At 58.5% G+C, this 23492-nt stretch overlaps 2 protein-coding genes and 1 long non-coding RNA gene across 9 annotated transcripts in view; 2 read left to right on the top strand and 1 right to left on the bottom strand.

Moving 5' to 3' along the window:
- NPLOC4 (NPL4 homolog, ubiquitin recognition factor) overlaps positions 1-9798 on the top strand; it is a 56162-nt gene extending 46364 nt beyond the window's left edge. For 3 of the 4 annotated variants that reach the window (XM_073798499.1, XM_033848064.2, XM_033848066.2), the window contains 4 exons: positions 915-1010; positions 2165-2281; positions 3893-3995; positions 7465-9798. In XM_073798499.1, the coding sequence (XP_073654600.1) occupies positions 915-1010; positions 2165-2281; positions 3893-3995; positions 7465-7622 (474 nt within the window). In that variant the 3' untranslated portion in view covers positions 7623-9798. The remainder of the gene's footprint in view (positions 1-914; positions 1011-2164; positions 2282-3892; positions 3996-7464) is intronic. The other variant, XM_033848065.2, reaches the window with a different exon arrangement.
- On the bottom strand, positions 2276-12855 carry LOC117309643 (uncharacterized). Its single transcript, XR_004523952.2, has 3 exons — positions 12726-12855; positions 4312-4395; positions 2276-3394 (listed from the first exon to the last, which is right to left on the bottom strand). It is a non-coding gene; the product is annotated as an uncharacterized lncRNA (long non-coding RNA).
- FAAP100 (FA core complex associated protein 100) lies at positions 12143-22865 on the top strand. Of its 4 annotated transcripts, none has more exons than XM_033848060.2 (10): positions 12150-12860; positions 13057-13175; positions 14029-14990; positions 16188-16344; positions 16888-17660; positions 17754-17890; positions 19142-19258; positions 21252-21338; positions 21758-21895; positions 22198-22865. In XM_033848060.2, the coding sequence occupies exons 1-9, from the start codon at positions 12696-12698 to the stop codon at positions 21887-21889; spliced, it is 2649 nt and encodes an 882-aa protein (XP_033703951.1). In that variant the 5' UTR covers positions 12150-12695; the 3' UTR covers positions 21890-21895; positions 22198-22865. The 4 variants fall into 4 exon arrangements, with proteins under 4 accessions (XP_033703953.1, XP_033703951.1, XP_033703950.1 ...); XM_033848059.2 differs by having other exon boundaries at positions 12152-12860; positions 22201-22865; XM_033848063.2 differs by lacking the exons at positions 12150-12860; positions 13057-13175 and adding an exon at positions 13454-13572 and having other exon boundaries at positions 22201-22865.
- The last annotated feature ends 627 nt before the right edge of the window (positions 22866-23492 follow it).

Here is a 23492-nt window from a genome sequence, read left to right on the forward strand (position 1 = left end):
CAGAAAACAGGCCAGAGCAACATTTTCATTCTTTAGAAATAGTCCCGAAGGAACCAGAATAGCTACGCTAAATCTGGACGAGGTATAATCTGCTGCTGCTAGTGTTATATTGCAGAGAAAAAGCTGTGTCAACCGAAAGATGGCTGATGATGGCTAACACTTGGGTGTGTTTTGGGGGAGGAGCATCTGCCAGGAGGAATGAGAAACTGTACTTGTATTGATTCTTGCACATTTGCCACTGTCCCTGTAGCTTCTATTGATTGTAGGATTTAAAATCCCCTCTGTCGTTTCTAAAGCATGTCTGAGCCAAATGAAGGGCTTAGGCTCCCCTTTGGACACAAGCTCCTGACTCCAGCCATCTTCAGGCGAGAACCATGCCTACATCTCAATGGCCTTGCTTCTCTTCCTGCCTGGACATGCCCAGGCTCCATGGAGTGGTGCCTGGGAATTCAGAAGGCTTCAGCCAGCTCGCTGGAGGGCACTGTGGCTCTCAAAACCATCAGGGGCTGGTTCTGCACATACCCTCCAGACCCGGTGACAGGAACAGAGTCTGCTCCTGAGATGGCGCTCACACCTGTGCTCTTTCCTGTGGCCCACTCTCTGGTTCACCCGCGGCAGCAGGAGAGCAGCTGTGTGAGAGGCCATCCCAGTGGGGCTGGAGTTAGGAACCTGCCCACAGGCACCATGATCTTACCAGTCATGAAAAACAATTCTTCGTTTGCCTTCCAGAGTCACAGTTTTCAGAGTTTTCATTTAGGGGCTGTCCTAATAGTTAAGCATTCCCTTCAGTGTAGAACAGTTAGGACTCTTGCTGCTGTGAGCAGCTCAGGGCTCCAGGGAGGGGTGTGCTCAGGGCCCACACCCTTGTTTATAGCACAGTTAATTTATCACGGGTTTGTGTTTTCGTTCATTAGATCACAACAACTTTCCCCAAGGATCCAGTTTATACTTTTTCTATTTCACAAAATCCATTTCCTATTGAAAACCGGGATGTATTGGGTGAGACACAGGTAAGCTCTTTGTCTTTAGAAACATAATTTAGAGTCCCTACTGTTTGTTTATCTAGTGTCACTATTGTTTTTCTAGAAAGTAGCAAGCTTTCTGACTCTCCTGATTTGTTTTTGTGACAAAACCTGGCTAGGCCTTTGTCTAAGACACTGCTGATCACATGAGCCCTCTCCAGGGCAGGGGCAGTGGATGAGCACAGAGGCAAATCCCTGTAAGCCCTCAGGCCTGTGGATTTGCTGGAAGGACCATTCTCAGGGGGCCTGCTTTATTGGTCACTTCTTGTCCTCTCCCAACAACGTTATTGATTGTTGGTAAGCGTTGTCTTTTGTGACAATGTCTCACTTTGCTGCGTGCTCTGCCCCCTACCTCATTACCCTGCCATGTTTCTCAGGCACCATCCAAGCCGTGGGGGCTCATGTGGCCTGGCCACCTTGGCTCTCACCTGCACATCAGGCCCGATCAGAACTGCTGTGACTGCCTTGTCCTGCCACATCAATGGTCTGTGAACACACATCCCAAGTTGATAACAGGCACTACAGAAAGGGGCCTGGTTAAAGAATGTGTACAGTGAGATTGTCTTCTGAAGCTGTGATTAGTGTACAAGGCCTCTCTGATGCTTTGGTTTCCTCACTGCCCATCTGCCCAGGTGCTTGTGGAGGTGCAGAGCCACTGACTGGGGTGGCACTCTTGAATCTCCCGCTTTCACTCCTGTTGAAAGTGTTAGTGTCACGTAATCCTCCCCACCGCCCCCCGATTCCTACTCCTCACTACCGTGCTGCCCTGGATCAACAATGTACCTAAACAGATGGGGCTTCTCCCAGCCCCGCAGTGGCCCTTCCCACTCCCACTGGCCCCCAGAGGTGAGTTTGAACATGTCTCACAGCTGGGTCACCTTCACAGACATGTTGCTTACACTCTTCCATAAGTCAAATGTACTGAGAGTGTTTTCCTGGGAGATGAGGCCACAGCTTATTCTGCAACTGTGCATTCCTCTGTCCTTGGCTCCCAGTAAGTGGTTCTGGAAGGAGACGGGGAGGCCCATCCATCAGCGCCGAACGTGTTCAGTTCCATCTTTGTAGGACAGTGGCTTTCCTGCGACTCTGGCTTGGGACTAACGGGTGCTCGTGTCTGTCTCCCCCCATACCTGGCACTCCAGGACTTCCACAGCCTGGCCACCTACCTGTCTCAGAACACCTCATCCGTGTTCCTGGACACTATCTCGGATTTCCACCTCCTGCTGTTCCTGGTCACCAATGACGTCATGCCTCTGCAGGTACGGGCCAAGTGGGCTTCTACTCCTCAGACCAGAGCATGCTGGGCAGCACCAGAGCAGCTAAGTCCCCCTTAACCTGTCCTGTGGGCAGCAGCTTTGCACAAAGGCCTTGATAGAAAGGTGAATTTTTCACTTGCAGCGTTTACACTGGAACAGCTTGTTCAAAAGTGTCTGCCCTCTGTGATGGAGGACAGTTCCTCCATTTGTTAGAACCACATGGGACGCAGAGGCCGCTTAGCTCTGTGTCCTTCTAGTGGGAACATGAGGGATCCAACAATTTAAAAATTCCTGTTGGAACAGTTTGAGAATCCCAGCCTCTGCTTCTTCCCGATCTCTCTCCCCTCTTCCCGAATCAGCTCCAGTTTATCACCTTGGCCCAGAAGGTTGGCCAGCGTCCAGGCCCCAGGCACACAGCTGCACAGTTGGCGTTTTTAAGACATGCTGTTGGGGGGGATGAGGGCGAGTGTTACAGATGGCGGCTGCTTTCTGAGCAGCACAGGGCCAGCAGGGCCGGCCAGGAAGCCCTTGCGTGGGTTGTGTCATGGCTGTCCTTTTACTTTGGCCCTTTTCCTGCTTGGGACCCAAGGAAATGCATTTCTGCGAGGTGACAGAGTAGAAAGGAGAGGCTCCTTCCTCCCACTGCTTTTCTATGTCAGGTGGCCTATAGCTGTTCTTATATCTTGTGTCTGTGTTTTGTCCAAACTACCCATTTGTGATACTTGACACCAGGCACCCCGAAACTTTTCACTGGCTTTGCCTTCCCTGTTAAGCCCAGAGAGTTGCACCTCCAGCCCCCGGCTTAGCTGCTGCCCCTCCGGTTGGGGAGGTGGTGAAAGCTTAGGGCCTTCTCCCTGGAAAACGTGTGCTGTTTTGCAGTCACTTACTTGTTAGGAAGCATTTTCTGTAAATACTGCCTGAGAGCCCCTGGAAGGCTTTCGAAGTCTCTCGTTATAAAAACTATTTAGGGCTTCCCTGGTGGTGCAGTGGTTGAGAGTCCGCCTGCCAATGCAGGGGACACGGGTTCGTGCCCCGGTCCGGGAAGATCCCACATGCCGTGGAGCAGCTGGGCCCGTGAGCCATGGTCGCTGAGCCTGCGCGTCCGGAGCCTGTGCTCTGCAATGGGAGAGGCCACAACAGTGAGAGGCCCTCGTACAGCAAAAAAAAAATAAAAATAAAAACTATTTAGTTCTCTTCACTTTGACCCTGGAGGCCTAGGATGCAGAGTGTATTGAGATACAGACGTGATGGAGAAAACAGAGGGCCGAGGGGGTTGTGAGGGAAGAGGGTGGGCCTCACGGCCATGAGGCTCCTGCCCATCCACCCAGGCCCTCAGGAGAAGGACTGTGAGCTGTGATTACCTAGTGGGTGGAGCACAGCCAGCCTGGGACACAAAGTAGCACAGCGGCCAACCTGGGGATCTCTGGGAAGAATTTAGCACTTGTATTTATAAAACTAAGTGTGTGGTGTTTTGCATGTCATAGTGACAGCCTGTGAGATTTTTGAAATTCCCTCTGAAGTGTGTCTTGATGTTGGGGAAAAAGAAACTTGTGAACAAGTCTATCTACTACGTCAGTGAAGCGAGTTGGAACCTTCTTATTTGGCTTCTTGCAGGACAGCATCAGCTTGCTGCTGGAGGCTGTGAGGACCAGAAATGAGGAGCTCGCCCAGACGTGGAAGAAGTCTGAGCAGTGGGCCACCATCGAGCAGCTCTGCAGTAAGTGTCTTACCCTCCCGCAGTCCCCATTGCCAGGGCCCAAACTCCTGCCCTTCAGGGCTCCAGTACTTCTTCCCGGGCCCTGGACACCTGACCCCAGATGCCTTCTGACAGCATCGTGGGCAATGGAACAAGCAGACCTCTGCCGGGGCTCACAGATGTTTTCATCACTATAACATACGGGTAAAGGCCACAGATTTTGGGTATACCGTTCCATGGATTTTTGTACACGTACATACCAGATACGCTATTCTTCAAGCATCTTAGGAGCAGTTTGAAAGTCATTGTTTTAGATGAACAGAAACTTCACACTCACCTAAGTGCTGAGTGCGGAGACCTTCTGGACTCCTCCGGCTTTTCTTTTCCCCTTCCCCATCAGTTCTCAGAGCATTCTTGGTGGCTAAGGAGGAAAAGAGTTAGAGAATAGAGTTCGGGGATCTTGTGTCTCCCGGGTGAGCGCCTCTGTCAATCAGCCTTGGGAGCTGCCCCCACGCTGCCAGTGCCGTGGCCACCAAGCCCCCCAGCTGAGAGCTCAAGAGGGCAGTGACCATGGTGGCCCTTTTCCCTGCGGCTTTGAGAAGTACTGTAACGCCCCCTGAAGACAACAATGAAAGTACATATAAAAAAGTGTTTAAATATTTTCTCAATCTAGTGGGCTGATACTTGAGCCAAAATTAGCCAGGAAACCCTCAGTGGAACCCAAGGCACAGGGAGTCCAGCAGGGTTCTTATTTTCTCTCGACACTAAGTACCTAGAAGCTCAGGGGTTGGAGCTTTGGTATTCATTGTGTCGTCCTTCTTAATTTTTCTTTTTATATGATTCTTACAACCAAACAGTAAAAGGGCTGGATGTGCCATGTACTCTTCTTGCCCTCACGTTCTGAAACAGAGGACTCATTGTTCCCACCAAATTCCCTACAGTGAAGCCCACGGCCTTGTGTCCTTGGGTGGACAGTGGTGAGGTGCCGGCCAGGATCTCAGCACCTGGTCCAACTCTCCTATGTATGGGGCTCTCCAGGCCCCTGGTGTTATTCTTCAAATGCTTCACACACAGACATTGAGTGCAGCAGCTTTAGTAGTTGGGAGCCCTCTCTCTCAGCCCAGAAAGTGCACACAGGGAAGCCGGGACAGGGGGTGGCTTAGCTAAGAGGTTATCCTGGACAAGCATTGGCCCAGTTGGGGGAATGGAAAACTAGATCAGGAAAGGTTTCAGTCTGAGCATTTGGCTTGCTTTTGCCAACCCCATTAGACACTAATGAAAAACTAGTGACCCCATAGGAGCTGGGTCCCATTGGCTTCATGCCTCATACTTAGGGTGGGAAGAAACCCAAGCCCGAGTCAGGTGTCAGTCCTCCGGCAGCAGGGTGACACTGTCTGGACCTGCTGCCTGCAGCCTCTGTTGGGAGAGCGCCTGGTGTTCACCGACACTCACTTTGCTAAAAAAGTGCTACGTGATTGTCAAATGCTGTCAACAGATACACTACTCGTGGAATTCCAGTCACTGCATAGGGCTGGTAACACAAATTAGCAATAGAGTACCCTTTACAGATGCAGAGTCACAGAACATGAGAGTTCTCGGGACATAGTCAGTGGAAGCTACGTAAGAGCTCTTTGCTGAAAACTAACACTCTGCCAGAAGAAGAGCTAAGCAAATGGAAAAGAAATCCCACTATCTGGACTGGAAGACAAGATATTTTTAACATGTCAGTTTTCCCTAAATTGATCAGTACAATCTCAGTCAAAATTCCTGTAGACAGGGCTTCCCTGGTGGCACAGTGGTTGAAGTCCGCCTGCCGATGCAGGGTACACGGGTTCGTGCCTCGGTCCGGGAAGATCCCACATGCCGCGGAGCGGCTGGGCCCGTGAGCCATGGCCGCTGAGCCTGCGCGTCCAGAGCCTGTGCTCCGCAGCGGGAGAGGCCACAACAGTGAGAGGCCCGCGTACCACAAAAACAAACAAACAAAAATTGGTCAGGACTTCCCTCGTGGTACAGTGGTTAAGAATCCGCCTGCCAATGCAGGGGACACAGGTTTGAGCCCTGGTCCGGGAAGATCCCACATGCTGCAGAGCAACTAAGCCCGTGCGCCACAACTACTGAGCCTGCGCTCTAGAGCCCACAAGCCACAACTACTGAGCCCAAGTGCCACAACTACTGCAGCCCACATGCCTAGAGCCCATGCTCTGCAACAAGAGAAGCCACCCCTGTGAGAAGCCCACACACCGCAACGAAGAGTAGTCCCCGCTCGCCGCAACTAGAGAAAGCCTGTGCGCAGCAGCAAAGACCCAGTGCAGCCATAAATAAATAAATTTATTTTAAAAAAGAAAAGATTGGTCAGTTGGACTTTATCAGAATGAAACACTTAGGCTTATCGAGAGACGCTGTCAAAAACTTGAAAAGGCGGGCTTCCCCGGTGGCGCAGTGGTTGAGAGTCCGCCTGCCGATGCAGGGGACACGGGTTCATGCCCCGGTCCGGGAAGATCCCACATGCCGCGGAGTGGCTGGGCCCGTGAGCCATGGCCGCTGAGCCTGCGCATCCGGAGCCTGTGCTCCGCAACGGGAGAGGCCACAACAGTGAGAGGCCCGCATACCGCAAAAAAAAAAAAAACTTGAAAAGGCAAGGAACAGACTGGGAGAAGATATTCCACAGAAGATGTTCCATAAAAAGAATTACAGTGATGGTCACCATCAGTCATCAGAAGAATGAAAATTAAACGAGGTACCATTACACGTCTTGAGGGTGGCTGAGATGCAAACACTGGCCGCATCGCGTGCTCACGAGCTCCCACAGCAGCTGGAGCTCTCGCACGCCCAGTGAGGATGACCCAGCGAGCCCACTGCTACCCAAGAGACATGCAAACACAGATCCACACCAAGATTTGTTTTAAGAATATTCGCAGTGGGCCTGCCGATGCGGGGGACATGGGTTCGTGCCCCAGTCTGGTAGGATCCCACGTGCCGCAGAGCAGCTGGGCCCACGGGCCGTGGCCGCTGGGCCTGCGCGTCTGGAGCCTGTGCTCCGCAACGGGAGAGGCCATAGCAGTGAGAGGCCCGCGTACTGCAAAAAAAAAAAAAAAAAAGAATATTCATGGCAGGGCTCAAACTTGGCAGTGACTCAACTGTCTATCAGGAGGGGGATAGATAACTAGGGATGGTGTTCACACTGAGCTCTACTGCTCAGCAGTGAGAAGGAAGGAACCACTGACACAGCAAGCAAGGAGGCTGGGCAGGTGCATGAGTGGCCACAGCTGACAGCTTTCCGCTCTGCAGACAGCAGCTTTACTTATCGGTGTTCTGTGTTTGAGCAGGGGACCCACAGTAGGGGCTCTCAAGCCGCATCTGTCCACGCCTGCAGCAGTTGCTTTTAGAGTCCACTCCTACCCTGATAAGCAGCTGTGCAGAGCTCTCAGATGGGGTGGGACAGCTTCCCAGTGCAGAAATGATGAACACTGCTTCTCTTCCTGCCCCACAGGCACAGTCGGTGTGCAGCTTCCAGGCCTCCACGAGTACGGAGCCGTCGGGGGCTCTGCACACACCACCTCGGCCGCCATGTGGGCTTGTCAGCACTGCACCTTCATGAACCAGCCAGGCACCGGCCACTGCGAGATGTGCAGCCTCCCCAGGACCTAGGGCTCCCGGGCCCTGCTGCCCGGACTGGGCCCACCCTAGCCCTCTCTGAAGCCAGGATTGTTGCAACCATGCCCCACCGCAGGCAGCCCTGAAGGCGAGGCGGGGGCGGCTGCCCTGGGGGGTCTCTGACCCATGAAGCTTCTCAGCACCAGGCTTCCCTGGAGGGAGGGAGCCAGGCTGGTGCTCTTGGGCTGGAACCAGTCTCTTGGTGGAGGCACCGTATGGCCTCATCCGGATGCCCTGCAGCAGCTCCTACTGTGGTAGAAGGACTAGGTGCCTCTAAATCATCACCTGGAATTGAGGGGTGGGAGGGCTTGCTGGCACCATCCAGCTTTCTTTTTTCCTTCCTTTGGATGCTTTTGGTTCCCATGTTTTTGGTTGGGAGCTCTTGGTGACCTCTGTACCCCGTTGCTCTGGGGCAGACCCTGCCTGTGAGGGCCACCTCTTCCCCTTCCAGTAGCCATCGTGTGGTGGAAATGCGTGGCCACGGGCTCACTGGTCTTCTGTCCGCTTGGTCTGCAGGTGAATCTGCTGCCCGCCCTTTCCTGCTCTCACCCAGCGTCCAGGGGGGACCTTAAAGTCTGCTTTGGTTGTAATAACAGTTACCAGTAATTCCTGCGAAGAAGACTTTTATTTATTTTTTTTAAGATAAAAACTGCATAAAAGGAGAGAGACTAGTTTCCACCTTCGTCCCTCCTTCAGTGAGTCCCTGGAGGTGTTTGCAGGCTGGGTGGGTGGACAGGGGACCCACAGTCAGGTCTCCTCACAAATGAACCTCAGTGCCTGAGACTTTCCTGCCAAGCCACACGGCTGGGACAGGTGCAGACCCAGGTAGTCCGAGCAGGAAAGCTAGTGCTGGCTCCCACTGAGCAGGCAGCCTCTCCGGGGGGCCAGCACTGCTGACCAGGCCTGCATGGGGTGAGCTGGGTGGCCCAGGCAGAGCTGGAAGCTCTGGTCCCCTTCACCCCACACACCATTCCTTCCTGTTGTCCTGCCCAGGCCCTGGCCTCTGGCACGGTGATGTGGCCCCGGTACAGGCCAGGCCACAGTACAGCAGCTGTGGGGCTGCTGTGGGGACGTTGGAAAGTAGGTACCGTGCTGAGGTATGGGTCCAGGCTATTCCAGGACAAAGGTTGTGGTCAGACTTTGCATGTGCTTTGGGGTCCCTGCGTTTCCTCTGTGGTTGGGCTCCGGTCTGGCCTTTCCCTGGGAGCCGTGGACATCCTGATGCCTCTTTGCCTTAACAAGAGCCGTATCTCTGAGCTGCACTGCACCCACCCATGGGAGAGGCTGACCCAGACACAGGCTGCTTGGGGACTTCATGTCTCTGTCCTAGGGCAGGAGGCAAGCCTGTGTGACCCTCCCTCACCCTTGGCCTGTGAACAGAGAGCACTTGGGCATGTGTTCACCTGTGGCAAGGGCTGTGCCTGGCACTCCAGGTCCACCTGGCATGGGACACCAAGTGGCCAGTGGGGTTGGGTCTGGCTACAGCGGATCTGTTCTGGGGGGCAGGAGGTGCAGAGCCCCCTGTTTCCCCAGTTCATCTGTGGCCACCTGCCAGCAAGCTGGAAGGACCATCTGGCCCAAGTCATCTGCTCCTTTGATCAGATGTGAGTCTGCAGGGGGAGCAGGAGGGCGCTGACCTCAGACCTCGCGGCCCCCACCGTTCCTCCTGTACTTGCTCTGGTCTTTATCTACCGAGCTAATTTCCTTTTCTCTTTGACCAGTGTCCTACTCACCCTGAAGTTCTGGCATCTGCATAGTTCGTTTCCTTTTATCTTTTGGCTAAAGAAAAAGTGTTGTGATTTCTCTGCTTCTGGTTTTGAGTCACTCTGTTCAGTAATGCACTTTATTTTGTCCAAAGAGAGTCGGGGGTCAACATAAGGAGTGGGGGTACCTGCCAACAGGCTTGGGCCCAGGCAGCTTAGCCATCTCCTCTTGCATAGGGGAGGGGCCCCCAGCTCCACTTTCATCCTTCCTGCCCTTGTGTGGACACACCCTCTCATGCCACCAGGCACCACAGCTCAGCGAGGGGGGCCCAGGTGCCCGGCCTCCACCAACCAGTCTGCTCCCGGTGCTCCCACTTGGGGCTTGCAGGTGTGTGTCGGTTGGGTTTGTAGTAGCATTGCCTGGACTCCAGCCCTGCAGTTGAACCAATAAAAGCACCTGAAGTGACTGCCAGCGCCCTGTTTGTCCTTCCTGGGCCCCAAGGCCTCTCCCTGCCCCGAGCCTTGACTTGCCTACCTTGTCAGGCGACTTGATGACTTTCCCCTCCACACATCACTGTTCTCTGCTGACATGTTTAGAGTATTGAAGGGTAGAGACCCACTCCTCCTGCCCAGGCTCCTTGGCCCTGTGCTCCCAGTGTAATGTCCACTGGAGGAGCAGAGCCTGGCCTCCCTCCATGCCTTTTCTGCACCTTTTCTGCCTGTCAGCCATGTGGCTGCTCCTGGCCTCTTCGTGGTGGGTGAGGTGCACTCCGCCAGGCAGCAGGTGAAGGATAGTGCCCAGAATCCCCCAGGCTTGCACAGATGCAAGGGGAGCAAGGCCTGGAGGGGACACTTGTCGAGTGACAGCCAGGGGGCGCTCCCCCTGATGTTCAGTTACCAGCCTTCACACGCACCTTACAACCCATTCTGTCCTTTGGCCACTGGCTCACTGCTCCTGAACAAGTATGTAAGAAACACTGCCCACTGATGTCCAAGGGGCCCTGGGGAGAGGCAGGCCCAGCCTAGCTTCTGGACTGGGGCGGGTGGGCCCTCAGCACCTGGCTCCAGTCCTGTCCCTGAGCTTGCCTACTTTTACCAGCAGTGTCCTGCTCTCTCTGTGGCTCAGGCTGCTGGGCTTGTTGGTTCTGTGAAGTGATGAGGTTCTGGAACGTCATCCCTCCCCCTGAAATCAAGCAAGTGGAGTGTACTGCTTGGAAATAGAACTCAGGGTCCTGCCACCCCCTTTCCTGGCATGTTCAACATGTTGGCAGGCTGTGCTGCCTATAAGTGCCTGGCACAGCCTGCAGCTTCCCTGCACATGCTGTGTCCTGTCCCTCCCCACCCCTAATGCTGTCTGGTGGTAGTTTGTCCTTGGGAAGATGTAGCCCCCACGTGTGGCATAGAGACCACTGACTGTCCACAGCACGCTCTGCTGTCTCACAGGCCTCCTGCCACAGGCCTTCCATGTACACCCACATGAGGGGCCCCTCACTCCACATCACCCCTGAGCTGGCTAAGCCCTTTGCTCTGTAACCTCTGGGGGGATCAGCGTTCAGGGCCCCCTCGCTGTTTAGATAGACTGCTGATGGTCATAAATCCTTGTATCACAGTGTGGGTCTTGCCTGGACTTGGGGCCAGGAGCCTGCTAGCCCCCCTGAGCAGAAGGGAGTGGGAGGGAGGAATGACCAACTTTACAGTGCCTGGCCAGTCAGGGCTGAACCTGGGAGGTGAGGCCTGGCCAGCTTAGCCCACCTCCCAGATGCACTTCCCCATGTGGTCATTTTCTCTAGGACAATCCTGGTGTGGTTCCCTTGGTTTCCCTTGGAAATAGTCTGGGAGGGCCAGGTTGGGAATTGGTGTGAGCATGTGGCCACAAGGACTGGTGGTCAGAAGACCAGCCAAGAACACTTGTGCACTCAGGTTGGGGGGGGGTGGGGGGTGGAGGTGGGATTCAGAGTGGTGTTTCTCTTGAAAGGACCATGTCCTCACTTCTAGTTCCAAAAGCCACATGGGAGCTGGTCTTGAGAGGGCAAATGACAGACTGCAAATGCCATATTGATGCTGGGTCCAACCCAGAAACACTGGAACAGTAGAGGTCCACTGCCCTGGGGGTTGAGCACCAACCTCAACAAGGGGAATTAGAACTTTTGCTACTGGTTCTTTGTTTTGGCAGGTACACCAGCCTTGGTGCGGTCAGCTTAACTCAAGCCCAGAAAACACTTGGCAGCTGGGCTCCTTCAACTTGCCCTGTCTGGCCACACCCCTCCAGATGCCTCTTTCATTCATAAGTGTTTGACCTTGGAGCCTCTCCCATTGGCTTCTTAAAGGAGAGGGGTGTGATTGACCTGTCTGCAGGCACCTTTCAGGGTCGCTCTGGGTCTGTCTCATTCGGAGAACTCTTGGCCCCTTTGATAGGCACCTCTCCCCAGAGCCTTGGAGGACAGGGTTGGGAAGGAGAGGTGTCTTGCCCTGTCTTCACCCTGACCCTCCACGCTGACTGATGGTGAGCTGCCCCCCTTACCAAGGTCCAGCCAGTCATTTTCTTCATGGTCTTCTGCCCTCAACCCAGAATTCCTCTGGCTTACCCTTTTTCCCCACTGTCCGTTCAGACCAACACACCCACAGACAGTTCGTTCAGCCATGAAAGAAGGGACACTTCTGTCCATGTTAAGCTCAGACGCAGCAGTGTCCTGGGGACGGGGTAGGCGTGGGTGTGTCTCAGCAGCTCAGAAGGAGGAGACTCATCCCAGACCGAGGGTCCCTCCCCCCAGCCCCCGGCTGTGGAAGTGGCAAGACCTGACACTGCCCGCCCCCTCCTAGAATTCGCAGATCTAACCGCCCCCCAGAACGCTAGAAGGTCACTTTAGGAGCGCACCGTCCGCTCGGAGGAGACGCGTTCTGACGGGCCGCCGCCCTGGGGAAGTCAGTGTACTTGCCCGGGTCCCGGAGCCGGCCCGGCCGGCCCTCGGGCGCACGAGGGAAGCGCGACTTCGGGCGGGTCCAATGGAGCCCCGGGGGAGGACGGACGAGTGGAGAGACCAACGCCCTTGGGCTTCCCGTGTTTGGCTTTAAACACGTTGGCCCTTTGCCAAACCGTTCTGTGTCCACTAGCTTTACCTCAACGGCGTGACCTTCGACCCAGGGGCCTGGGTTCCCGCGGGGACCCCGGTTCCCGCGGGGACCCCAACACCTGACGCGCAGCCGCCCCGCCCCCGGATCCGGCCCCGCCCCCGCCACGCCGCTGTACGGCGGAGGCCGCGCTGCGACCTGGGCGGCCGTAAAGCGCCGCGCCCCGTCCCGCCCCTGGCACCGGCGCTGCGAGCTCGAGACCCCTCCGGTGGCCGGGCTCCCTGGCGACCCCACGATGGCCGGCCTCGCGCCGCGGGTCGAATACCTGGCGGGCTTCTGCTGCCCGCTCGGAGGCCTGGCGGTGGGCAAGCCTCGCGTGCTGTGCCACGGGGCGGAGGTCTTCCTGTCCACCGGGAGCGAGCTGGTCTATGTCTACGACCGGGAGGGGCGGCTGCTGATCGTGAGCACCCCCTGCCGGGGAGGGGCCAGGGACCTGGGGAGAGGGCGGGGCGGAGTGGAGCGGGGTTCCTGAGCCCTGGAGGGGGCGGGGCCGGGCGGGAATCCACCGAAGGCCCGGCGTATTTGAGGAGTTTGTACTCCGCCTCTTCTGGGCCCCACGCGCCCGGCCTGACTCTGCGTTCTCCCCGGACGTCCAGGCCGTGTACAAGTTTCCCGGTAAGGTGTGGCACCTGGAGCTCCTGGCCCTTCGCAGGGCGCTCTACGTTCTGTGCGCCCGGAGTGGCATCTACTGCTTGTCTTTGGACCAGGCGAGCAGGTGAGGCATGGTCGCTGGACGGCACTGCTTTGGGCGGGTCCACACTTGCCTCTCCGGGGTTGAGGCGAACATGGCCTCAGATGGGCTTCTCGCTGTCTCTGACTGGTACTTCCCTGCCCTCCTCAAACACTGCCCCTGTGACCTATACGGTCCTTTTACCCCTGGACTGGGTTCAGAATGAGCACTCACCAGGCCTCCAAGGTGGGGATGGTGGGCTCAGGGCCAGCTCTGAAGTCTTGGGGGCCCCTGTCCTCAGCACCTGCCTTCTCTAACAGGCTCCTGCTCACAGAGAATTCTTAGTAAACGGGGTTCAAGCGGCTGAGTCTGCAGCCGGAGCAGGATGCTGCCCCTTTGGCTTTGATGGGCCTTGGTGGGTCTGGCATGACACACCTATGAGGTGGGTCTCTGTGAACCCTGAGTCAGTGGTTAAAGGAGTTTCACCATCCCCCCCCCCCCCCCCCGCCTCCGCCACCCCTCAGTACCAGTGCAGAGCCTAGAGCCTAGACTCGGGCACCTATTCACTACTGGTTTAGAAAATAAAAAGGTAGCAGGTGTGATTCACGGCTGAGGCCTTGGGGGTCTGACAGTTCTGCACTGATGAGAATTTTCTGTCCAAACCCCATTTCTGGAAGGCTTGGTACATCCTATTATGCACGTGTCCCTGGGCGACTGGTGGGGAGCAAAGCAGTCCGTGGAGCAGGTGGGAGGCACTGTGGCACGCCAGCTGCTCCCTGGTGGCTATAAGTCACTGAGATCGCTCCTTGTACAGACCCCAGGCCCATCATGTCAGTGGTAGGCTGTCACGAAGGGAGCTTGTGAGCACTGTAACTGACATTTGCCTGTGTTCTCAAAGGTCTGTGAGCCGGGATGACAAGGATGACAGGGACGACCAGGACAGTGAGGATGGGCAGGTCGATGAGCTCCCTGTCCCTGTGATCCCCGTGCACCCAGACACCTGTGTGCTCCCCAGTGCCACACTGCATGCCTTCACCGTGCTCGATGACGTGCTCATCACCCTGGCACAGGGCCCCACCCAGTGGAAGGTGCAGCTGTTTGAGTGTCCGTGTCCAGGGGAGGACCCTAGGCCCGGAGGCCAGATTGGCGAGGTGGAGTTGTCCACCTGCACCCCCCCAGCTGGGAGCCTGGGGGAGCCCACAGCCCCCCGCTTCCTCCCAGTGCTGTGCTGTGCGTCACCACCAGGCTCCAGGGCCCCACATGGCCACCCGTGGGGCTCTGGGGGCGTCACGCTGGAGGGGGCCCTCTTTGGGCTACTCTTTGGAACCGATGCCTCCCTCCTGGAGTCGCCCGTGATCCTCTGCGGTCTCCCCGATGGCCAGCTCTGCTGTGTGGTCCTCAAGACCCTGGTCACCTCTAGGTCTGCCCCTGGTGATCCGAAGGCCCTTGTCAAGATCCTCCATCACCTGGAAGAGCCTGTCATCTTCATTGGAGCCTTGAGGACAGAGCCGCTGTCCGAGGATGTGGAGGACGTGTACTGTGACTGCCTGGTGGCACTTGGTCACCATGGCCGGACACTGGCCATCAAGGCCAGCTGGGACGAGGCAGGGCATCTGGTGCCAGAGCTGCGGGAGTACAGCCTCCCGGGGCCTGTGCTCTGTGCGGCCTGCGGCAGGGGCGGCCGTGTGTACCACAGCACCCCCTCGGACCTCTGTGTAGTGGACCTGGCTCAGGAGGTCTCCCCCTGGGACCTCACGCAGCGTGACGGGGCCCCAGGAGGCCTGCCCTCTCTGCTGTGTCCAGCCAGCTTGAGTGTCTGCAGCGTCGTCACCCTCTCTGTGTCATCTAGGGCGCCTGAAGGTACGAGCCACGGCTGAAAGCAAAAACCAAAGCCATGGGGTGGGTGGAGCCTCTTTGATGTCTCCTCCCTGTGAACTGTCCGTTCTCCTCTCCCTGCCTCATTCCTGTTCTCCATAAAACTGCCCGGGCAGGCCTACCCTCCCCTGGCATAGCCTCATGGTTGATGCTTCTTGTCTTGGGGTCCTGTGTGGGTTTAGGGGCGGGGGCTGTGCTACTCTGCCTGGGTAGGGTCTACACCTGAGTGACCCTGGGCAAGAGCATCTTCCCATGGCCAGTAGTGCAATGGAAATTCAAATTGGTTTAGGTCAAACCTTTATGGGTTTTTTTCACACTTCCTTACCATGTGGCCTCCAACGAGTCCACCCTGCACCAAAGGCAGGGGGCATCGCCAAGCTCTGATGTGTGTGTTCTCCCCAGACAGAACCGGAGGGGGTTTCAGCCATGTTTGCCCAATGTTAAGGGGGAGATATAAGAGCCCCCCTCCCCCTAGCGCATATTCCCCTTAAGATAGCCTAAGAATGCATTGTAAGGCCTACCGTGGACCATACTTGATACGAAAGAAATGCTTTTGAAGTGAAAAGACTGCTGTCTTTCCCACAGGGAAAGAGAGACACATGTGGCAGGGAATGGGGGAGCCACACCTCTGGGTGGGTCTCAGGGCCTAGTGGTACTGGACTTGGAGAACCAGCAGGTCACAGGAGATGGAGCCTGTTTCCCGGGGAGTTCCCTGGTAGGCCAGGAGTGGGAAAGGAGACAGAAAGATGTCGAGGAGAGGCGGCAGGCTTCTAGAAAGGCCCCAGATAGAGCCGACTGGCCAGTGGAGGAGGCCTGGGGCCTGTGTAGCACATCCTTCTCTTAGGAAATCTCAGAGCAGCTTTGCTAGGGGTTGGGAGGGCTGTTGAAGGGGGGATGCACCCAGCTGATTTGATGGCCCTTGTCTGGTCCCTTTTAGTCCTGTCCATGTATAAGATGACACCTCTGCTGTGCTGACACCCAGTCCCAGGGAGGGCCCTTCACAGCATATGCCCAGCCCAGTACACACCCCAGGCTCTTCGGGGATGTCTCCAGAACCCTCTTTTCCTCACCTGAGCACAGGCGTTCTGCCAACACTTATCTGAGTCCTGGGAACTGCTGCATGTTCCCAGCAGCATGCCTCTCCCTGCCCGTTGACCAGGCCCCATGTGTGTCCGCCTGCAGGGGGTGCTGAGCTCCTGGCCCTGTCTGCCAAAGGCCGGCTGATGACCTGCAGCCTGGACCCGCACTCTGAGACGCCTCACCCCACCAGAGTGACCTCGGCGAATGCTGGCCAAAAAATTAAGGAGTTGCTGTCTGGAATTGGCACTGTCTCTGAGAGGTGACCAGTGGGCTGAGACTCGGGCAGAGGCTGGCATGGTGTCCACGGAAGGCGGTGTCCTGGGTGGTGGCACTGGTCCGGGACAGGCCTGTTACTTTGCCTCTGACCCCCGCGATAGCCCCAGACGTTGTGTTGCCTGGCCAAAGGCGGCACTAAAGGCCAGCTGTGGGCGCCAAGCCCCTGTGTTTTAGGGTCATTTCTAGGGTGCCTGCCATCCTCTGGGATGTCACTGTGGCACCGCAGAGGAGCAAAGGAGCCAACTTGGAACACGTTGGGGAGCCCGGTGGGGGTGGCCAGCCCCACCGTGGGCACCCCTGGCTCAGTGGCCCTGAAGGGGGTGGGGGGAAGTCTCCGTGAGCCCGGTGGGCGAGGCCAGGCTGCCAAGTACAGGCTGCCCCAGCTCCATCCTCTGCTGCTGGAGAAGGAGGTTGGGTCAGACGATTGCATGGGCAGGACAGGAGCCCCTGAGGTGGGGGCTCTTCACCTGACGCTCGAGGAAGAACGAGGTCTGGGCCCTCCCTCAGCAGCCATGTCTGTTTCCAGAGTGTCTTCTCTGAAGAAGGCGGTTGACCAGCGGGACAAGGCCCTGACCTGCCTCAACGAAGCCATGAACGTGAGCTGCGCCCTGCTGTCGAGCCGGGAGGGTCCCAGGCCCATCTCCTGCACCATCAGCACCTCCTGGAGCCGCCTGCAGCTGCAGGACGTGCTGACAGCTACCTGCCTGCTGGAGAACAGCAGCGGCTTCAGCCTGGACCGGGGCTGGGCCCTGTGCATCCAGGTGCGCCGCAGCTCCCGGGCCTTGGACCTGGACTCGGCTGTCTCGGCCATCACCTACACCATCCCCGTGGACCAGCTCGGCCCTGGCGGTCAGCGTGAGGTGACGCTGCCTCTGGGCCCGGGAGAGGACGGTGCGCTTGACCTGCCCGTGACCGTGTCCTGCGCACTCTTCTACAGCCTCAGGGAGGTCGTGGGTGGGGCCCTTGCCCTCACGGACCCTTTCAAGGACCCCTCTTCGAATGAACGCACCCCTGACGTCCTGCCTGAGCAGGACGGCGTGTGCCTGCCCCTGAGCGAGCACACGGTGGACATGCTGCAGGGCCTGCGCTTCCCCGGCCTGGCTGCAGCCCACACGCAGGCCCTGGGCCCGCTCAGCCCTGCCAGGGACCCCATCCACACCTTCCTGGAAACTTGCTGCGGGCCAGTCAGCCAGCCCGCAGGACCAGCGTCCCTGCGGGCCAAGTACCTGCCCCCGTCAGTGGCCACCGTCAAGGTGTCGGCAGAGTTGCTCAGGGCCGCCCTAGGGGACGATCACGCAGGTTGGTGGCACCAGCTGGCTTCGCTGAGGCCTGGGACCCTTCCTCCCTCTCCCAGGATCTGATCGGCCTCACAGCCGCACCTCTCTCCTCCAGGCGTGTCCCTGTGTTCTGCCACCCTGCAGTGGCTCCTTGCCGAGAATGCCATCGCGGACATCGTGAGGGCCCAAGCACTGTCCTCCGTCCAGGGAGTGGCCCCAGATGGCACTGATGTCCACCTCATCATCCGCGAGGCAAGCAGGGGTCAGCTGTCCTGCCTGTGGGGAAATCGGCCTGGACATCAGCAGTTCTGAGTAGGGTCCCTGGGTTGCTCGAGAGGAATCAGATTCTGGGGCCCACCCTCCAGAGGATTCCGACACATCCGAGTTCGAGAGGCGGGCTGTGATGGGGTGGCCTTCGTGGGGCCAGGGGCAGCGTCGGCTCCCAGCCAGGTCTCCATGAGTACCGCCCTGTCCAGCGCTCTCCACGCGTGGCCCCTGCCCTGCGTACTGCTGGAGTTCACAGCCAGCCCGAGCGGGTTGCTCACTTGTACCCCCAGGGGCAGCACGAGCGACTCCAGACTCCAGGCCACTAAACCCCTAGACCACCAGGGTGCCGGGCCCCATCACAGACGCCCCATGTGCAGGGGCCGCTGAGAAACCAAGGTGGAGCTCAGTCCTCTAGCCCCATTCCTCGCACAAACCTTCCTTCCCGAGACCCTCCTGGCAGCCTCGGGGTCATGTCCAGCAGACCCTTGTGCTACTGCGTTGGAAGCTCTGGCGGAGCATCCCGTGTGGCCGGGCACACCTTGCTGAGGATGGTGGTTGGAGGCTGCCCACTAGACAGCCTTTTCAGGTCAGGCCACGATTAGGCAGTGTCAAGGTCGGGTGTCCCTGGGGCCTGGTGGTGGTTCTGCAGGTGGCGGAGAGGGGTGGGTGCCCCAGTGCGTCCTACGATTCCAGAAGGAAGAGCTGCCGGAGACAGAGTCCTTCCTAAGGTCCCTAGGCCCCTGGGGTCTTGCCTTGTGTCCTGGCTCTCACCCATCTTCGCCAGATCTCATGTTTGGCTGGAGGGCACTGGGCTGACCTCACTTGCCCAGCCCCCTCCCTGTTCTCACACCTGCAACCCTGACCCTGCTGTCTAGTGCCTCAGGATGCACAGTGTGGGCCATGGTGGGTCTGGGCGTGGGCTGTCCGTGGCAGTGCAGCCACAGCAGGCACTGAGTGAGTGCCACGGATCTGGATGCCGAGGGAAGAGGGGTCTTCCTGGACAGATATTCCAAAGGAGCAGCTTTGCTGTTGCTTGGCTAGCTGGTTCTTCAGGTGAAAATTCACGTTGAGTGTGGAGATCAGCCCCGGGAGCCCCCTGAGCTTTGCCCACAGTGGGATGTAGAGCGCGAGCCCAGGCTTCACGCGCCGCTGCCAGCTTGGACACTCCCGCCGGCCACGCTGCCCTCGGGCAGGTCAGGGCTGTGGACGGCCCGTGAGGTTCCTTGTGTGTTGCAGGTGGCTGTGACCGACCTGTGCCCAGCAGGGCCCATCCAGGCCATGGAGATCCAGGTGGAGAGCTCCTCTCTGGCCAACATGTGCAGGGCACACCACGCCATCGTCGGGCGTTTGCAGGTCTGTCGGTCATCATGGGCTTGTTTGGGAAGTCTCTGTGGGGTGGTGGGGACACAGGACCCTGGTGGTCTGTGGCTTCCTGCCTGGGGTTGCAGGTAAGCTGTGGGCGGTTGGGAGGTGGGTGGGGGACTTGCTGCTCACCCTCCTGGCAGTAGCTCCTAGTGGCCTGTGAGCACACGTGGTAAAGGGAGACAGTCCACTGGAGACCAGCGTGAGATATCTTCTACACTCGCATGGAGAAGCCATGCTCGGGCCCTGGGACCAGGTGTCTGCTCGTCTGGGCCTCCACGTCTTCGCCAAGAAAGCGGGAGTTGGCCGCCAGCCCCTCCCATACACACAGCCCCAGGGGCCCTTCCTGCTGCTTCACTGCCACGCGCGGCTGCTGGGGCTTCAACCCCAGGATCTGAGGGGAGGTCTTTGTGTTCCGGAGGGAAGCTGTCAGCTAGTGCCCTTGGCAGGCTGGGCACAGGGTCAGGTGGCCCATCTCCTGCCTGTTCTGAGTGTGTGCACCCCCTCGGCTGCGCAGAGGGGTCCGAGGTGGCAGTTATCAACTGATTCCCACGCTTTTCCTTAAACATGGACTTTGTGTCAGCCTCACCTGGGAACTTGGTGCACGTCCCCAGGCCCCACCCCAGACCCCAAGAGTCGGAGAACCTGCAGTCCAAGCTCCGCCAGGGATCCGAGGCTGCTGTTCTAGACCTACCAGTGCACCCAGGCGAGCCTGGGGGCCAAGCCATGACCAGAGGTCCCCCTCAGGCACTACTGTGATGGCCCTGCTGTGGCACATCCATGGCTTCACTCCCGGGCTCAGGAGTCCCCTGTCCCTAGAGCCTGCATTTCTCTCCCCCAGGGGGCGCCCTGTGTTGCTCTTGGGGGCCTGAAACAAGCAGGGCTGTCTCCAGACCCGCTGAGCGCGGCAGTTGAGAGGTGGACAGTTAGTGAGAAGCCGGGAGAGGAGCATACCGACCAGACTTCCAGCAAGAAGGGGAGTTAGTGTCCTGGGGCTGCGGGAACAAAGTGCCGCAGATGAGACACAGTGCGTTCACTTTGGAGACAGGGATCCAGGTGTCCGCAGGGTGGTTCCTTCTGAGGCCTCTCTTCTGGGCGCGTGGATGGCCGACTCCTCCCTATGTCCTCATATGGTCATCCCTCTGCATATCCGTGTCCTGATCTTTTCTTAGAAGGACACCAGTCCTATGGGAGTAAAGCCAACCCACGTGACCTCGTTTTAACTTGCTTATCTGTGGAGACCCTCTCTCCAAACACAATCACCAGGGGTGCTGGGAGCTGGGGCTTCCAAGTGTGAATTTGGGAGGCATGCTTCAGCCCCCAGTGGAACGCTGGGGACACTCCCTTGATGGGAATCTTCTTGTGGGCTGCAGACCTCTGTCCTCCGTCTGCTGACACTATGCTTGTGGAATGGGAGTGTTCTCGTGACAACTGGCGTTCATTCACCTGGCCGCTTGGAATCTGGGGGGCCTTGTCAGGTGTGCAGCTTCTGCCACTGGCAGCATCTCCTGCTGCCCCTTGGGGTGTCGGGGTCTCTTCTCAGTGCTCTGCCCTGGAGGCCAGCGGGAGCCTTGCTTCCTGGCTCAGTCTGCAAGCTTGGGTTCAGCCCTGAGAGCCGGCCAGACTGCCTCCAGAAAGCAGGACGTGAAGCAGCTCTTTCATGGGCCAAGATAGGAACAGCGGTGCCAAGGCCTGAGGCCAAGGATGGGGAAGGGGTGGCGGTAGGAGGTGGGTAGTGAGGGGAAAGGGCTGAGAAGAAAGTTACTTCCAAGTAAATGATCGTCAGGGTGGGGCCAGCATGCCCTGCCGCCCGAGGTGAAGGTTAACTGGGGGCGAGGCAGGGAGGCCTGATGGATGGTTCGGGGAGGGAGAAGGGCCACCTGCCTCTGCGGGCTGGAGGACAGGTGCCAGGAGCCCCGGGCGCTACGTTGGGACACACGGGAGAAGCACCCTCTCCAGCCGTGTGCCCCTTGTGTCCCCCCAGAGGCTGGTCATGGAGCAGGCTGCCCGGGGCTCCAGCCCGCCTGACCTCCGCCTGCAGTATCTCCACCAGATCCAGGCCAACCATGAGGTGAGGTCCTTCAGGGATCCACGCCCGGAACCTTCCCCCAGCCTGGGCTCCTCTGGGGACACGCACAGGCACTGGGGTGTTGCCCAGCTTGGCAGGGGCTCCCAGTCCTCACAGCCGAGTCGGGTCTGGGCTCCTGCTGCAGGGGTGAGGTGGGGACAGAGTGGGCATGGCCACTCCTCCAACCTGTCCCACATTGGCTAGGACACGCCTGTCCCCTGGGGACATGGTCTTCCCTCAGCCCAGCCACGCCTCCTGTCCCGAGGGGTCATCACGTTAAGGCCACAGATGAGTGTTTTTCCCGGACCACCTACCACAGTCCGAGTAGGATCTGCGCATGGTGGGTGTCCCCCAGAGGGACCCGCTGACGTGCCCAGTGGGAAGGTGGGGCCCTAGCTGTTGCCGCCCATTCCTTCCTGTAGACGCTGCTGCGGGAGGTGCAGACCCTGCGGGACCGGCTGTGCACGGAGGACGAAGCCAGCTCCTGTGCCACCGCCCAGAGGCTCCTGCAGGTGTACAGGCAGCTCCGCAGCCCCAGCCTCCTCCTGCTGTGATGCCAGGTAAACCCCACCCTGCCCCGGCTCTGTCCCTGCTTCCGGCCCCTCTAACAACTCACAGTACCTTCATGGTTTTATGGAGAAAACCTGGCTCCTGACCTGGGCGGCACTGTGGGCCTGGTTACAGCTGGGGAAGGTCTGGGGTGAGTGCAGCTGGCCCCCCGGATAGCCACCTGGCACCCCGGGGGGGGTGTGCTCAGAAGAGGCAGCTCGTTTAGCAGGTGTGTCAGGGTAGCGAGGTGGTCTGTGACCCCGCTGGGCAGGGGCCTGCTCGTCCTCCCGCATCACTGCTTCCTTTCCTCCAGCAGCTGCCACGGCCTCTGCGCTCAGCCTCGACACCGCTGGGCCGCCTCCCACCCAGAACGTCGGGGCTGGATCATGGACATCCCTCCACTCGGAAGCAGGGCCCCGGCCATGGGGTCCAGACTCCAGAGCAGGAGCGTCGTTGCTCTAGCGGCCTGCAGAGGCCGCAGAGACAGGGCTTCTGGGTTGAGCCTCGGGCGGGTGTGTTTTGGTGGTTGTCGCATTCCCACCGTGGTGCCCAGAGCCCAGGGCTGCCCCTCTTGGCAGCACCACCCGCCCACCCACAGACCTGTTGTCCAGCACTGTCCACACCTGTCCGGCCGCCTCGCTCTGGGTGCCTTGGCCCCGCTTCTCTGCAGCCGCTGGGGTTACCGGTGGGAGGTGCTCCCTGTGACCAAAGCACAATGACTGTGGGGGAGGGGGTGTTCCTGCAGGTGCCCTGTGGCCAAAACAACAACTTGGTGCCTCTGGCCGGGGCCACACCCAGCGCCCAGCACTGTGCATTGTTTCCAAGGGTCCCTGGGGGCAGACAGCAGCCCCAGCGTGGCTCCGGTGCTTTGGGGGGGGTGTCTCTCCCCCAGACTTCACGCGGTGCTTTCCTGCTGGTGCTTTCCTGCTGTGTGTGCAGGGCCTGTGAGGCACCCGCCTCAAGAAGTGACACTTTCTGGTGCTCTGCCTTGGCCTTGGCTGTTTTTTAGCTCTCCCCCTTCAGTCTGGTGGCAGGTTTGACCTGGATTCCTGGACACACCCCCAGCTCCAAGCCCCCGACAAGTCTGGTGGCCACTGCACGGCCCAGATGCGCCTTGAACTGACCTCTAGGGGGCCCTCAGGCCAGCAGGAAGCTTCAACACTGGAGTGAAGTGGTCCCTGCGGGGCCGTTCAGGCCATGAGGGTCGCTGCCCAGGAGGACCAAGGCCACCTCCTCATCGCCCTCCATGGAGGGAGGGGGGCTGCTGGGGTGCTCCGAGTTGGGGTCTGGGAGAGTGGCTGATCGCCACATGGACCCAGCACTGAAGGGTTCTTCAGGGTGGGAGGAAGATGGGGAGGGGGGCCAGCCCACTCAGTACTGTCCTGTTCCTTCTGTCCCTGAGTTTGCTGGGAGCAGTGTGACAGCTGCCTTCTCCACGGATGAGCAAGCAGTCCACCTCCAGCTTCTGCTGGTCCTTAATGCAGCGTGGAGGGGAGCTGTGGCCCAGCCAGTGAAGGGCCTGCACCCCCTTAGTCCTGTCCCCAGCTGTTTCTGAGGGTCATCTTTCTGTCACCTCCCTGAGTGCCACGGGGGAGGATGGAGTGGCCA

This window comes from Tursiops truncatus, chromosome 20 (assembly GCF_011762595.2).
Source record: "Tursiops truncatus isolate mTurTru1 chromosome 20, mTurTru1.mat.Y, whole genome shotgun sequence".
NCBI lineage: Eukaryota > Metazoa > Chordata > Mammalia > Artiodactyla > Delphinidae > Tursiops > Tursiops truncatus.